Source organism: Fukomys damarensis, unplaced genomic scaffold (genome assembly GCF_012274545.1).
Source record: "Fukomys damarensis isolate Sample0158 unplaced genomic scaffold, DMR_v1.0_HiC HiC_scaffold_24, whole genome shotgun sequence".
Lineage (NCBI taxonomy): Eukaryota > Metazoa > Chordata > Mammalia > Rodentia > Bathyergidae > Fukomys > Fukomys damarensis.
In genome coordinates, this window is record NW_022900936.1 from 56,381,565 (window position 1) to 56,398,302 (window position 16,738).

The following is a 16,738-nucleotide window of genomic DNA, read 5'->3' on the forward strand; positions in this document are numbered from 1 at the left end:
TTAGCAACGGCCCCGGTCTGACCCTCCTCGGGCCCAGAGAAAGTCAAATCAGTGTGCCTTTCTCCCCGCGCGTTGCGGCGGCGGCAGCTGTACGTCAAAGCTGCTTTTACCCCGCGCCTGTGAATAACCAGCTCTTGCAGATCTCAGGATCCTTGCCTTTGCAAAACACTACTGAGAGGAAGAGGACACGACCACCCCCCGCCCCCTTGCTGCCTGCGGGGGGTTCAGGCTGGACTGTGAGTCCGGGTACATCATCTCTTCTCCTTGATAGGCGGGACTAAGAGGGCCTCTAGTACCCGCCAGCGACCGGGGCTTTATTCTAGTTACCAGCTCTCCTGGCTGCGCTTTCCTTTCCCGTTTGTAGGTGAAACCCCATTGGCTTCATTGGCTCCTCGATTTAAACCACGCCCGGCTTTCTGCTAGCTCTGCTGCTGCAGGCCCGGGGAGCCGGGCCACGTCCCAGCCCGGTTTGCAGGGAGTCGGGGCTGCAGTTGCTGCTCTCCTGTGCATGCGGAGCGCGTCCTCTCCTCTCTTCCAGAGATGGCTAACAGGGGCCCGAGCTACGGCTTAAGCCGCGAGGTGCAGGAGAAGATCGAGCAGAAGTACGACGCGGACCTGGAGAACAAGCTGGTGGACTGGATCATCCTGCAGTGTGCCGAGGACATCGAGCACCCACCCCCCGGCAGGACCCATTTTCAGAAGTGGTTAATGGACGGCACGGTGAGGCGAGGCCGGCGGCGATCTCGGTTGCTGGGGCGGTGGGCAAGGAAACCCTCCCCAGGGTCCTTCCTTTCAACCGGAGCCGCGGGAGGAGCTCTGCGTCTCACCGGGAGGTGAAGGAAATGCCTTTATTTCTCCAGGGTTGGAAGATTTGGGCTTCTTGCACAATTCCCTATCTAGACTAGAGGATTCTCCACCTTTCCGAGCATAATGGCTTTCTTCAGAGTTATCTGAGATGTTAGCAAATGTGAAGCCCTTTTTTATGTTTCCACTGAGGATAGAGAAGTATTTCCTTAAATCTCCCCAATCTTCTTAGTGCATCAGCTCTTAGGGGCCATTTCTTACCCCGAGGGAACTGGCTGGTTACAGTGAAACAAAGAGAGGAGACGGGGGTGGGAGGGTAGCCACTTTGCCAGAGCAGAGCACCCGGAAATACTCAGTTGAATGGACGGGGTCTCCTGGAGGTGAAGGGAGCCCTTACTTGATAACTGCTGTTCTGACCAGATGCTTGTGTATGTCCGTTCGGTGGTCTGAGGACCAAAGGCTTTGCTGATTCAAACAAGTCCATCGTTTTCCACAGGCAGAGATTTCCTGTTACATAACTAATAGCCCACGCATTTGTCGGGTTGCCCAAGACTTGGCTTAAAGGTGCCTGGAAGGAAGACACCAGTTCACTTGTACACATACGGGATCGGTTACTGGAGACTGTGACCTGCCTTTTGAGAGATCATCAAAATGCTTCCTCCCCCAGGACCATGGACATATCCCTCCACTTAAAGTGTGGAATTGTGTCCTCACCCCTGGCATCGTTCCCTATCTATAAATATTATTTCCCTCACCCTGGAAAAGGAGGGGAATAGGTTTCCCTGCAATCAGTACAGCCCTGGGAATAGGGTGGTCTGGGTTTGGAGGGTTTACTATGAGGGGCTAGCTGCACAGCCCTGAGCCCGTGCCTTCCTGGTGCCCATGACTTGCTCTTGCCCATCTGTGAGCTGTGCTTTATGGTGTACGTGTTGGGGGCCGGAGAGTGGCAGGACTCACTTCTTATCTGTGACATCATTTACAAAAGGAGAGACTGATTCTGTGTCCCCTCCACTCCCTTCAGGTCCTGTGCAAGCTGATAAACAGTTTATACCCACCAGGACAAGAGCCCATCCCGAAGATCTCAGAGTCAAAGATGGCTTTTAAGCAGATGGAGCAAATCTCTCAGTTTCTAAAAGCTGCAGAGATCTATGGCGTTAGGACCACTGATATTTTCCAGACTGTGGATCTTTGGGAAGGTAAAGAGCATTTTCTGCCTTTGGATCTGTCCTCCTTCCTCCCACCCCTCCCTTTTGCTCTAGGTCTTCATGAAAACCACTCACGGTGTTCTTCCCTGTGGTCTCAGCTGTCTTCTGGGACACTGTTAGCCTCCCCTTTTGTGGTGGGTGCTCTCCTGTACTGAACAACACACCCTTAGGAGGCAGCCTGGACCTCAGCAAACTAGTGTAAACAGAAGCCTCCACAGGGAGGAAGCGCAGTTGGTGACATGATGCCTTTTATTCCTGTACCCTCCCATCACCAATCACGGCTTTGGAAGGGAGGCAGGGGCGAGTGCACTTCTGACTCACCAGCAGCAAGGCTTGTAGACAAAGGCCTCTGCCGCTATTTTGTCATTCAGCTGAGAAGTACATTGCACTCCAATCTTTTATTGACTAATTAATTATCTGGGAGCTTGGTGACTGTACCTTTCAGATTGGTGTTCTGTTCAAAGAGTGTGATGAATGTTTTTTTTATTTTTTTCTTTCACATTTGTGAATTGACTTGGTGAGGAAATCTCACAAAGGCAAAGCAAAACAAAACAAAACAAAAACAAAGACACAACGATTCACATCCCTGGGCATGTTTAGTAATCTACCATTATTGGAGAAAATGATGCAAATGGAAATTCTGCCTGAGAATTTGGGACTTATATCCATAGGATCTGTAGTGGCCTTTAATGAAAATATGTTTGGTCTGAGCAGGATTGCTAGATTGGCTCACATGCCCATTTGTCATTGGCTGTCATTGTGGCCTAACCAATGGGCTTTCCAGAGCTGTGACCCAGGTGGCTTTCTGAAAGGGAGAATAGGATAACATTTCCCTGGATGGTTGAATTAGATTTCTACCAGAGGGCCATCCTACCAAGCAAATTATAAAGAGACAATTTCCTCCTTAATCCTCTGCATCCTGCAAGGAGCTATCATTTATGCTTCCCTCATAGATGAGTGAAGTCTTAGAATCCCCAACTTTAGAACCACCAAGTTTACCTTTTTTTTTTACTATTACACAGAAATTTGATATCTAAAACTTCAGGGCAAGCCATTGGACTTCATGGATACTAGCTGCCATGGTCAATGCTTTCTATATCAAAACTATGAGGATTTTCCCTGGTTAATAAAGACAGCTGTGACTTAATGACATCCTGCTCATTGGATTAGGTGCTTTACTGCATAATACCTATGATTTCTTCTATGAGATGCTTTTAATTTCTCCATTTTATAGATGATGCAGATTGCCTGTGGTTATGTGTGTTCATCAGAGACCGAGGATAGAACAGGCAAGACTCAAACCCAGGCTCTCTGATGCCAAGGAATCCTAACTACTCTGCCCGGCCACTCCTTAGACAGGGGCCTTGGTTTCCTTCACCTACAGCATGAGTCATAATGATGACTAGCTGATGACCATGAAAAGGAGGACAAGGAGGTTGTGTCAAGGCTGGAAGTGAAAGACAGAGTGTCGGTGTGAATGAAAAGGACCATAGTGAGATCTCCAAGTGCAGGAAGTTCAGAGGAGGAGGAGGAAGAAGCTTCGAAGTCTAGGAGGTGGGTGGGGATCCTGAGGGAGCTTTCCTGCCTTTACGTTGTTGAGATGGCTTTACTTCCTTTCCCCTTTTCTTCAAAGACCAGAAAGGTGAATTTTATACCTGGGAGGTCATTGCAACAAGCAATGAGGGATGTAGAGAGCAGTGTTTCTGGTGAACATAGTACACCCGTGAGGTCCCCACCACTACTCCGGTCCTGTGTATTAGATCCTCCTTAACAAATGGGAAGGATCGGAGGCATGTGTGTGACTGCAGTAGCTTGATATGGGGTAGTGGACAAGTCAGTTCCAGGGAAGGATAATGCTTCCAGAAAAGGAAAATAACACAGATACCGAGTCTTCCATCCCTAGCACATAAGAAGGATAAGGCTTTAAAGAAAGAGAAAGAAAGGGACTGATTCCAAAGGTGCTGTGTCCAACAGTCCAGGTAGACCATGGGCTAAGCAGGAACTGGCAGTAGGGAAACAGATGCCTCAGCATTTTCAAATGACCCCTAGAGGCCCAGGGAAGATTAAAGTTCAGGGGGGTTCATTATAATTGGACAAATTTCCTCAGGGTCACTGTCTGAAGCTCAGGACAGAGGTGGTTAGCATGTTATTTATTTTTTCATTAATCAATCAAATAATTTTTTAAAGCAAAGATATGGAAGGGTTGGACTAGTGGTGTGGAATCACAGCCTGAGCAGACAAGGCCAGGGTCCTTTCTGTAAGAGCTAGCAAGGGCTGGCCAGGTTCCTTTCTGCAAGGACTGGCTGCTCATGAGTTTGTGGATGACTAAGCTGGACTCAAAGCCATGTTGCAGGGAGGGTTGGCATGCGTTGATGCACCTGCCTGTGTGCAGGCGTATGCATTTGTATACCCAGGCATTGGACTAGCTACTTGCTTAGCGTAGTGCCACACTCCCTCTGCAATCCCATTCCCTGACTGAGGTGTCAGTGCCATCACCACATTTCAGTTGGCTGACATTGGTTCCTGACTCCCTGGCCAAGGTTGGGAAGGCTCTGGTTGCTGTGGTCCAGCCCTCTTTTCCTGGGTATTTCTCTTCCTCCTCTGCAGGGATTTTGGGCTTCTCTGGTCTCAGTCTTCCCTTTCCCCGACTTGGCATCTTCTTCCTAAGGAGGCTCTGCCTGACCCTGGTTGCCCAGTGACCTTACCAGCCGCCTCGTGTGCTCACCAATAGAGTTGCCCTGGCCCAGGCTCCCCAGAGGCCTTCCGTCTACTCTCCAGTTAGTTATGTTGGCAGGCGCCCCTGTTTCCTCTGCTATCTCTAAACCCCTTTGAGGTAAAATATTTAGAACGGACATGGGGCAATCAGAAACAAGATATTTCAATAAGAAGCCAAAGGCTGAATGATCCAGGAAACAACCCCATCACAGGAACACTGGAGACAATGCTTCAGAAGGCCCCTCTGGGGGCAAGCTGTGGCCACCAGTCCTTTCAATGATGGCAAGGAGGAGAGGGCAGATTACAGAAAGTATTTCTCTTGGATGAGAGAAGGTGAATGGCAGGTTCCTTTCAGGTTTGCCATGGCTTCCAGTTTGTGACTCAGAGGAGAGTACACTGTAGCTAAGACTTCAGCATCATTTTGTGAACAGACGAAGGAAGAGGGAAGAAAGGAGGAAGAAAGGAAGGGGTGTGCGCGCACGCGCGTGCGTGTGTGTGAGTGTGAGAATGTGTAACAGAGAAAACAGTGAGAACAAGGAAATCCACTGGTCTAACCTCTAGCCAAAAAGACTCCAGTGAAATCTTATCCTGGAAGGTATAGTATCCCGCAGGTTCCCGAGTCAGGAATTAGGCTGCCTGCTGCAACCCTTCCATCCCCACTTAGCAGTTAACTCCTCTAAGCCTTGATTTTCTTGGGTATAAAGTGGGGAGAATAGCGCCTATTTCACAGGATTGATATGGAGAACAAATGAGGTGACACACTGGCAGTGCTGAGAGAAGTGCTTGGCAAAAACAATATGATAAGTGTTGGCAATGTAAAATTGTTCGTGTCATTGACCTGTCCTTGCTGGGGCGAATCAAAAATGGAGGAGGAACAAGGCTGGAAAGGCATATAGTCTTCCTAACACACGTCGGCTTAATGGCCACACACAGGAGCTAAAAGGGGTTGCCAGGATGACCTTTGGCCTCTGTGCTATCTGTGAGCTCTCTACCACCTCACCCATTCTCCAAGCAAAAGAGGCTAGCTCTACGCTCACTTCATGGACTGTTTTTCATTTACTGGTCATTGCCTCTTTGATATGTTTCTCCATGATATATTGCTTTGCTAATTTTAGGCTTAGAGCATCCTGGTACAACGAAAAGAGTGTGAGATTAAAGTAGACAGGTTGAAACCCTTTTGTTAGTAGCCTACTTGTTGTATGACCTTGTTTAGGTTGCTTAGCTTCTTAGAACCTCAGTTTTCTTCTCCATAAGCTGGCCTAGCCCTCCCTCATGGGTTCTTATAGGGATTAAATGTGTAAAATGTTTAGCACAATGCCTGGCTACTAGACACCTAATAAATGTTGGCTTCTCTATCCCTACTATTAGTCCATCAGCACCTGACCTCTTTGGTTTATTTGAATAATCACCTGGTGAGTATTAAGCATAAAAAAATTTCTTGAAGGTCCAAGAAAGACCAATTGATCAATCGTCAGTAGTCTGACAAGGATCCTAGATATGCAGTTTTGTAAATGTCTGTTTCCTTCTCTCGAAGACTGGCAGGCTGTCTGTATCTGTGAAACCTCTAAAAGGCTCACCATCACTGTGAGTGTCAGGTAGAAATGGACACTTTGACTTGACAGCAAGATGTTCCTTGTTGCCTAAACTAGTACCAGGCAGTGAGGTGTGGTTTACACTGGGAGTGGAAAGCCCAAAAAGTCCAAATATATTATCTGGGGAGGTGTCATTGTATGTGTCATTCTTCAACAGCAGAAGAGAAGAGATTTCACTCAGTGTGAGAGATATTTTGGGATACCTCAGGGAGCTGTGGTGACCTGCGATGTTAAGAAATTCCTGCTGCTTGAAGCCTCCTTTTCTGTCAGGGCAGCTTTCACTGCCTTTACTGTAGTGGCTACTGATAATTGTAGTTGCCAGGTTTTTCCTTCAGAAGTGGTTCTCAAACTCTCACGTGTATTGGAATCATTTGGTGAGCCTGTTAAAACACAGGTTGCTGGGCTACAATCCCAGAGGTTCTGAGGTATTATGTCTGTGGTAAGGCCTAAGAATTTGCATTTCTTGTCAATCTGCTGGTAATCCTGCTTCTGCTGGCCTGGGAATCCAACTTTGAGAAATACTGCCCTGCATACAGTTTCCTGTCCCTCAGGCTGAGAAAGCAAGCAACAAAAATTCATAAAATCTGCCGAGCAAAACCAACTTACCTTCTCACATTTCTTTCTTGACTGCAGAAATATTCCCTCTACTCTGAGTCAAGAATCGTGGGCTGTGCCTAAGTTACTATTCAGGGAAAGTAATAATAAAAGTAAGAGAACAAAATTCTTGTTGAAGTATCTTTAGAGGGACAGTGCTCAAATTTTACCAGTATTAAGTTCACCCATTATAGGGCAGGATCCCTGGCCCCACTCCCTAGCGAGTATAGCTTAATATCTGGGGTCCTGGCCACATGTAGGGGAACATTGGCTTGGTTATAGTCTAGGAAATGAGGCACATTTCATTGTCAAGTCAGTATCCTGACACTAGTAGTGATGGCAAACCTTGTAGAGCTTTCAGTGGCCCCCGCAGCCTGCTGTAGCCCAGGTAACACAGAGGAAGCCACCAGCTCTTTCTTTTTTTAAGACTTTGTACGTTTTTTCATTTAGTTTGAGGTCCAAAACAACATTAACAGGCAGATATAGATTTTTCCCCTATTCCCTCTGTCCCAACACATGCTTAGCCTCCACATTACCAATATTCCTTATCAGAGCTGTAATTGATGCACTTACATTCACACATCACTATTACTCAAAGCCAACAGTCTCACTCTTGCCATTGTACCTCTAGGGTTCGGGCAAGTATATAATGCTGTATGTCCACTACTGTGGGGTCACACGGAGCGTTTTCACTGTGGCCCACCTTTTCATCCCTTGGCATCCCACCCCTGGCTGTCACTGTTCTTTTTTCCCTGTCTACCTACCTAGGTGTACCTTTCCTGATGTCATGCAGTTGGAGTGATACATCACATAACCTTTTCAGAATCTACCAGCTCTTTTTGAAATGTCGAGTCTAGTACTAGTTCTTCCCATGATAGCTAGAAGAGTCTAATGGCCCAATTAAAATCCTGAGTGGTCGTGTAAACTTGCTTCTCCTCTTTCCTGTGGTCTACTGTTAGGTCACCACTGAGACTCGATCTCACCTCTGCTATGTCTGTATCTAGAATATTCTCAGCACCAGATCAGTCTTGCTTTTAGCACTGTTTTTCTGCTTTCTTTTCTTGGAAGAATGGCATTGAGCAGTAGTATCTGGGCTGATTTGAAGAGCCACAAGCACCCACCCAAGTATTCAGGAGTGACTCTCAGGCTGCCAAAGCTCTGGGCTGGTTTCCAACTTGGATTAAAGCCCTCCTAATGACTGATTTTACTTTTTGACTTTGTGAAAGATGTATCTGAAGGAAGGAGTTATTGCTTAATAAATATTACTTAGTATTGATCATATGCCAGACATTGTGAGGTTTTAAAAAACTGGAAACCAAAGTTTTAGAGTTTGCCTGTCCATGTGTTTGTATCAGAATTATTGCACGAGATTGCCCATAATCTGAATATTTAAGACCCTGGGGAATTTTGATGATTAATTTATTTTGGAAGTCACCAGGTGAAACCCATGATTCTCCAAATAACCCTGATGGTTTAAGTCATATGGAGAGCTTATTAAAAACATAAACTCAGGGCCAGGGATTTAGCTCAGCGGTTGTGCTGCCTGCCTCGAAAGTAAGTGCAAGGTCCCGAGTTTGATTCCCGGTACTAAAAACAAAACAAAATGAAACAAAAACATAGACTCCTAGGACTTGTCAAGTAAAGGGTAGATCAAAAAGTGCAGTGTATGTTTAAATTTTAAAAAATTTATTATAGTAACATACACATAACCATTAACTACTGCATAAATCAATACCCTCAAAAGACTCCTTTTTCCCTTGAATACACAGGGCCTGCCATTCATGGCACTTTCTGATGTAAGTCTGGAAGCCATCTCACATGAGTGTCTTTATGAGGTGTGACCAAATATGGTCAATTCTGCTGCTATATGCCATCCATCAAAGAGGCGGACTTGTAAAAATAATGATGGTGTGTCCTCCTCCACCATATTAACTGGATCTGACACCATACAATTTCTGGACCTTCCAAAAAGTTAAAGTGATCATGAAAAGTAAACATTTTGCGTCTATTCAGGACATGAAGGCATATCCAGGACCTTGGCTGTGGGGTATCCTTCAAGGCAATGCAAGCGAGAGAGAATAAAACAGAGACCCTCACAAAAGAGAATTTCCAGAACTGCTTCAGAAAGTAGCAAAAATTGATGGGATAAATGTGTTCAAAGGAAAGGAGAGTATTTTGAGCCTGACTTAAGAAGTAAATATTTCTTTCTCCTTGGAAAGACAACCAGACTGAAATAAAAATTACATTGATATTATTTGCCATGTATTTAATTTAACATTCCAGACACTTGTAGGGTTATCCAGGGAAATGAGCACCTCATGGCAATCAGCAATACAGGCTTTGACAGTTTTTCTGCACTACTGGCCTTTACTTCTTATATTATATTTGTTCATTTTTTAGGTGGACAGTAGCTGAAATGCAATCTGAGACTTGTGGGAAAAAAAAACCTTCTTTAGTTTGTATAGCACAGCTCATGTAAAAATAAACTCTCATGTGGCTCAAAAAAAAAAAAAGAAAGAGAGTATTTTGAGGCTAGTTAATGGCAATGTATGTTTTACTGTAATAAATTGTAAAAATTTAAATAGTCATCATGTTTTTATCATAGTATGTAAGTCCCTCCATAGAATGACCTCAAAATCCATATTTTTAAAGAGATGGCCTAACCCATATCACATTAAAAAGCCAAGGAGTCTGGGGAACTCTTTGCTGAAGAACTGTGTCTGGCTAGAAGTCTTCGTAACAAGACAGATACTACATGTGCAATACAAGCAATTTAACTTGCATTATTTTATGCCCAGCACACTTAATGGATCTTTCTTAACTTCACTGCTTCTTTCTGCACTTAAAGTTTTGATGCCTTTTTACAGTAATCCGCTTCCACAAGTGGGCCTGACTCCTGCATGCCTCTTCCATCTAATGTAGACACTTAATCTGAGGTTCTGAACTGGTAAGAGAGGTCAGGCTGGAAAAATGTCCTTTTCTCATTTCATCAGCCCGACCACTTAAGAAACCTGTTTTTTTTAAATTTTTTATTTTTTTAAATTAATTGATTAATTTATTTATTTTGTACCGGGGATAGAACTCCGGTCCTTGCGCTTACAAGGCAGGCGGCAGAACCACTGAGCTAAATCCCCGGCAGGAATCTGTTTTAGAAAACATATCATCCAAGACCAAAAAAATGAATTAGACGTGAACTGGTTGTAGACAGCCTATTTCTAGGTGTTTGAAATGATGTATGAAATCTTGACAGTAATTAACTTGGCCATCACACTGACCACAGCCCTTTTCTTTGCTTTGATCTTGGGTGAAGACATGTCACAATTATTCCAGATAAAACCATCCAGGGACTTTTGGCTGTTTATGGTTGGTGTCCTTGGTGCTATGGGTTCAGAAACCTGCCCCACAGTTTTATCCCTTTCACATTCCCTGAATCACTGACTCATTCTGAGGAACATGTTTCTCCATCCTGGCTACGAGGGGGCGCCATGAGCAACAGAGGCCTGGCCGAGTGAACTGATAGTAGTGGACTTTGTGTTCGGTCTAACCCAAGCTAGCCCAGAGTCACCAAATAAGTAAACCAGAGTGATGTGTGTTTTTCTGAATGACTCTGGGCATATTAATTAACTTCCTGAATTAGTTTTCCCATCCATAGGTGGGGAGGAATAATCCTAACTCCATGAGGCTAAGTTCACATATAGTAAAGCATCTAGCCTTATAATTTGTATTACATTTCTTGCCTTGGAAATTTTCTTAAGTAAAATCTTTCCAATTTTTTCTTGAAAATAATACTTTATTCCCCAGCTTCTACATCAGTCATGTAGTTGCTTCCTTTACCATTTTCCTGCGATGAGAATGCGTGAGGTATTAAAAATTCTAGGTTCCCGGAAACCCTGACTCTTGCCTGTAATTTTTTCTTTCTGGGTTCATGTTCTATGTGCATTGGCTAGCCACTTATGAAAGAGGATGTGGCTTAACAAAGCTTACATTTCACCTGTTGCTCTAGGGTTTTAGCAGTGAGCAAGTTGCCCAACGTCTGGTTCCACATTTCCTGAGATCCTCCACATTTCAGCCCAACTTTTTCCAGACACCAGAAACAGACTTCCTGTGACCTTTTTGTAGAGTGACGACTGGTGTGCCCTAACCTACGCCTTTCTGTGCTTAATCATTGTTCCAAATTCTCTTTAATGGCTTACAACTGAAGAGAATGTCATTTACTATAGTTTTATTTTTTTGTAGGCATTCTGCTATACCGCAACAATTACAGAAATGCTTTTGACCGTAGAAGAGAAGCGTCATTCTAATAACTACCTTTGCATTTCCTCTCTCCTGATTCTTACTATTGCTTGTGCCCTCCCCCTTCCATCTGCTGCCCAGATACTCCATTCTCCACCATCCTCATTGTTCTTTGAATCTGGAAGACTCCATTGAGAGTGTTTTGTCTCTGAACCCATCAGCCAACCCCACAGGGTCTTAGGATCAAGGCGATCACCCTGTGGTGAATTTGGAAGGTGGGGTTGGGGGATGGTGGAGAGGGAAGGAGGACCTTTTCTCTTGTCTTTGAATAAATGGACATCCTGAGTTGGATTTCCTTTGAGGGTCTTAATTGTTTATTTTTGTTACAGTTCATTCTCCATTCTCATTTTCCATCTGTCTTTCCCCTGTAATCCTGTATTCCCTAGTGACTGTGCTGCAGCAGCCGGGCAAGAGAAAGCCCAGATGGTTCCCTTAGCCTAGTATGAGCTTCCCTCATACTTGCCCTTAACTTTCACAGTTGCTTGCCACGGTGAAGACTCCTTTCCTCTCCAACTCCATGCCTTTTAGCTTTTGCATTCCACTCTGCACATTCCACTTGCACAGACTTCTGATCTGCTCTTAGAGTCAGGCTACCTGCACAGTAGCATCTTTCCCTCCCAGTTCAGCACATGCTCATCACCAGGAAGGTGGAAAGGAGCAAGGATGAGAGGGCATGCTGACTTGTAGGGCACATCTGTATTCTCTGTGCACTTCGTCTGGTGACAGCGCAGCCCCTCCCCATGCAGGGTCAAATCTCACATTTCTTTTAGCTCTCCTCTCTCTCACACTAGCCAGTGATGTATTGTGTCCGTTTAGCTCCTTTCATGCTGCACAAGATTTGGAACCTTTCAGTTATGTCACTCTGATACATTCTGTCTTGATTTGCTACTCTTCACCTGCCGGGCTTCTGGCTCAAGGAGCCGACTGAATACTCAATTTGATGAAGGTGGATGATTTTAGAACCTTTTAACCCATAGAAAGTGAGAGAGGGGAGCCACCCCGGCAGAATTATTCTATCCAACCAATCCCCAGTTTCCTTTTCTCTTTCCATTTCACTTTCTGGAGGACACTAGTCTGCAGACTGTCAGGCCCGCCCCTCCAAGGACCATTTCTACAGTTGGCAATTCCACCTCTGTGTCCTCTGCTGGTCTGTATCAGAGCTGCGTGTATTTCAGACACTTATTTCTATGGACACTACGAACAGACCAGAAAGGTAACTGTGACAGAGAATAACTAACGGGGCTGCAGTATGACCCTTTTTTTGAGCAAATTGGGTCTGGTCATCTTAGGGCCTCTCACGGGAGAGTTTGATAGCACTTCTCCATTGAATGTTGTCATCCACAAACTCCCACCACAAATTCCCTCCTGAGTGTCCAGCCACATCTTCCAGAATTCCTTGATACACAGTTGCCTTTCGTTTCTTGACTGGTTTCCAGGGAAGGATATGGCAGCTGTGCAGAGGACCCTGATGGCGCTAGGCAGTGTCGCAGTCACTAAGGATGATGGCTGTTACCGGGGAGAACCATCCTGGTTCCACAGGTAAAAACATCCCTTCCCTGCGTCCTGAGGCAGAGAGCCAGGGAGAGAATATGAAGAGGGGGAGTCTCCTGGAGGCTGTTTTGTGCAGAGCTCTGAGGAACTAGCATTCCCGGCCCATAACTGAGTCTCCTATAGCAAGAATAAACTGGTGTGGCCGTCCAGCCCACACCTACCCAGGCCAGAGCTAGTTGGTCCTTTCCTTTTATCTAAGAGCTGAATCCTTCTGCTCTGTCCAGGTCCTCCCCGGAGGCTCAGCAAGAAATACGGCTTTTCTCCAAAGCACTCAATGACTCAGTGTCTGAATTTGATTTTATTATGACTCATGCAGCCCTGAGTCTTCCTTCTCTCTTCCTACCCTCCCTACATACCACCTTTCTTTCCTTTCCTCTATCCTTTTAAAATTTTTTTGTACTTAATGAAGGATAAATATGCCATTTGCCGGGCCCAGTCCCAGTTCCACTGTATGATTAATAAAACCTTCTTTTACTCTCAAGTGTGTCCTGATCTGAATCATAAATTATATGGTCATCTCAGTTTGGTAAACAGGTCTTTTAGCATGTTTTCCTACAAAGTGATTGAGAGGAGCAGACAGAAAAAGCAGGAAGTTCAAATGGATAGCTTGCTTATAGATGAAGAAAAAGGAACACCTTGTTGCAGATAATTGGTAATTCATTTCCTGGATCACCTTTCCTTGTCCTTGAGAGTTACAAAAAGATATCAGCCTGTATCATTTGAAATGACTCTGGCCTGAAAACCTTTTAGGTATTGACATGTTAAAACCCTGGCTTTTCTCCCAGCGTTCTGATCTACCATAGCCTATGTGCCTTCAGGTCCAAGCTTTTAAACTATTTGGCTCTTTACCAACGTGCTGACCTCTGGTTTATAACACAGTTTCCCTCGTTAACCCTGAGGTCCCTGAGCTCTAAAATGGAACGTGGATCCTTGACCCTGTACAAGAAATATGGGAAGGGATCAGTGGCATGCTTTGTAAGATGAATGGACTTTAATTTTTATACGGGCTTGAGGTAACTGTGAGAGGGAGGGTAATAAGATGCAGACTGAGACGACCTAAAGTGGAGGGAGAAGAAGGAAAAGTCTGGAATGGGAAAAAGAGGAAGTTGAGTGGGAGCCCCCAGAGCAGCCATCGGGGTCCTCTTTTCTTCTTCGACCATGATGCTGAAAAACATCCTGGCTTTTTAAGAGTTAGTGAGTGAGCTCATGCATCATTGTAGGGCCTGCTTAATGCAAGGCCATAGTTAAGGATTCACTTAGTTCAAGATAGGCCAGAGTTTAGGGCAGGGATTGTTGGTCTAGTTGGTGAGCCAAGGTACAGCCTATCTAACGGTACATCTTGAGAAGGGTTTGAAAACTGATACGTGACATTTCCATCTCACTCTCCCTGTCCAGGAAAGCCCAGCAGAACCGGAGAGGATTTTCAGAAGAGCAGCTTCGCCAAGGACAGAACGTAATAGGCCTGCAGATGGGCAGCAACAAGGGAGCCTCGCAGGCCGGCATGACCGGGTACGGGATGCCCAGACAGATCATGTGAGACGCTACACCCCGCCCCCGGTGGAGAGGACGAACGTTCCACACCGCAGTAGTCGCCTGACCTTCTCTTTCTCAAAGCCTTCTGTCCCTGGTGTTTGCAAAGTGCTGCATTTCTGCAGAGAATCCATGTTGCCTACTGCTGCCACCTTGTGTTCATTTAGAACTATGCAAAGACTCCGCTTCCTCTTCCCAAGCTCTTCTGTGCCCCAAAGCCTCGGTTTGATTATTTATTTATTTATTTATTTGCCAAACATTCGCCTTCTCAACACACCTAATAAACAAATTAGCTTTGTGTCTCAAAATGTAAAGTTTATTCTTTGTCATGTGGACCCTGCAGGCTTCTCGTTCAAGAAGCCCACAGCCAGGTGTGGTGTTGCAGGTGCAATCCTCGCACTCTGGGAGGCTGATGCAGGAGAGTCACAAGTTCACTCACAGCTTGGATGATAGAGCAAGGTAGAGAAGCTTTGCCTCAAGCTGAAATATAAAAACGAGGTATGAGTATACTCGGTGTGAAGGCTCTGGGTTCAATCCCCAGTTACCACCGTCACCATCACCACCACCACCAACAACAACAAAAAGAAGTCCACAAGAGCTAAGTGCGGTGGCACACACATGCAATCATAGCACTCTCAAGGCCAGCCTGGCCAACATAACAAGTTTAATGCCAATATAGTGAGACTGTCTCAAAAAACAAACAAACCAATAAAAGCCCACAAGACAGAATCACGCTTAACCTGTAGAAATATGTTATCTGTGACGAAGCTCCATCACGATGTTCGTCTTGGCAACTGCAGTAGAATATTCAGGAAAGGGAGAGCTCACAGTTGAGTTGAAGAGCAAGGTCTTTGACCTCCACATATTCTTTGACCACCTGCTTTGGACTTACTGTGTTTACTATTTGAGAAGATATGGGAATGGGCCGGGGATTTAGCTCAGCCTTTCCGCTGCCTGACTTGCAAGAAGGCACAGGAACAAGCAAGTCAAAGCACAGATTCTAAGGATCTTTGGCGTAGATGCCAAGAAATATCTGATATACCTGATGAATGGTTGGGGGATAAAGAGATGGATAGGTGAGTGATTACATTGAATGATGATTGAATGGATGGGCAATCTTCACTTTAGCATTGATGTGGCTTTTGCAGGCCAGGCCTTGGGTTTGATGCTATTTCTATAGTATTTCTTTATCAGCCCTGAATTATACATTATGTAGTTTGCTCTCCTAAAGATGTTTATAGGATCCAAACCCTAACATTCAGTATTGTCTAAGATTGAGATCTGCCTAAAATGGATAGTTTTTAAAGTGTTTTGTAGACAGAAAAGTAAAGAGGGCAAATAAATTTAAGGACTATCAATTTATCTTTTTCTTTTCTATAAAATATTTTTTTAAAAACTGATACACTGAGGAAGAAAAGAAATAAGGTTTTTTATGTATATGGTAAAAAATTAATTAACAAAGAAAGCTAAAATAAAAGATGTCACACTCCAAGTTTAGGTGGTCATTTTTCAAATGATATTCTTTGTAGTTCTAGGCTTCCTCAGAGGTTTCTATGATTTCCTTCTTTACACACTTTCTAGAGACCCTTGTGACCTTTTGATAACCATTGGTGAATTGTCCAAGATGGCACCCAAATGTGGCAGATTAATTTTTTCCTCAAACCCTACCTTTCAGTTGCCTCAGAAGTAAGAGACGGAGGTTGATGGTGAAAGAAAACCGAGTGGGAATTCCTAGAGAGGTAGAAGGTGGTTAGGTACCAGACTGAAATTTGGGGTAAAAGGCCTGGGAAGTAGCCTCCCTCAGAGGGGTTAGTACAAGTTTGAAGAGAGCTTCCAGACTGTGCCTTGTTCTGTCTTCTACATTACTGTGGATCCGTCTCTGTGCCAAAGACAATGAGAGGCAGGAAAAGAGCAAAATCAGCTGAGAGGTAGCAGGAAACTGTCTGCCAAGTGCAGGGCAGTACCAGAGGCCAGCTGGAGTGAGTGGCAGGTTACAAGAGCATTGGTAGACTTGCCAGCCCCTGGGCTTTCCCTTTCTCAGTGTTGCTTTCACAGGTAAGGTCATATATGACTTCAGGGAAGTACCAGCTCACAAAGGCAATTAATGACCCCTGAGGGGTGTAAACATTCTGATCAGATAGAAGAATCATTTAGAGTTAGCTTAACAAATATACTAAGATGGACAGGGGAAAATGTTGGGAACGTAAAGCAATACCACAGTCCATTGTGAGGAAGAAAAACAAAAGGATACAAAAAAATGAAACGAGTGAAACAAGGATTGATAGAAGAATGGATGCAGAGAAGAAATTGGAAATGTTTAGAACCAAGACAAGACACTCTATAAAAAATAACAGGCACAACTAGTTGATAGGAACAAAAGAAACATTAAAAAATGGAATCAATAATTATTTAATTGGACTCATATGGAAAGGAAAAATCATTTAGGGGAGGAAA

At 44.7% G+C, this 16,738-nt stretch overlaps 1 protein-coding gene across 1 annotated transcript; it reads left to right on the forward strand.

Annotated features, from left to right (window-relative positions):
• The first annotated feature begins 300 nt into the window (after nt 1–300).
• On the forward strand, nt 301–14,475 carry Tagln3 (transgelin 3). The gene is made up of 4 exons (XM_019208338.2): nt 301–720; nt 1,826–2,000; nt 12,640–12,742; nt 14,150–14,475. The coding sequence occupies exons 1-4, from the start codon at nt 541–543 to the stop codon at nt 14,289–14,291; spliced, it is 600 nt and encodes a 199-aa protein (XP_019063883.1). The 5' UTR covers nt 301–540; the 3' UTR covers nt 14,292–14,475.
• The last annotated feature ends 2,263 nt before the right edge of the window (nt 14,476–16,738 follow it).

Bases quoted from the DNA above. Each gene is read 5' to 3' on its own strand.
- Tagln3 (XM_019208338.2), top strand. From the start codon at position 541: ATGGCTAACAGGGGCCCGAGCTACGGCTTAAGCCGCGAGGTGCAGGAG. The intron at 721-1,825 runs GTGAGGCGAGGC...CACTCCCTTCAG, and splicing joins AGTGGTTAATGGACGGCACG to GTCCTGTGCAAGCTGATAAA. The intron at 2,001-12,639 runs GTAAAGAGCATT...ACTGGTTTCCAG, and splicing joins GACTGTGGATCTTTGGGAAG to GGAAGGATATGGCAGCTGTG.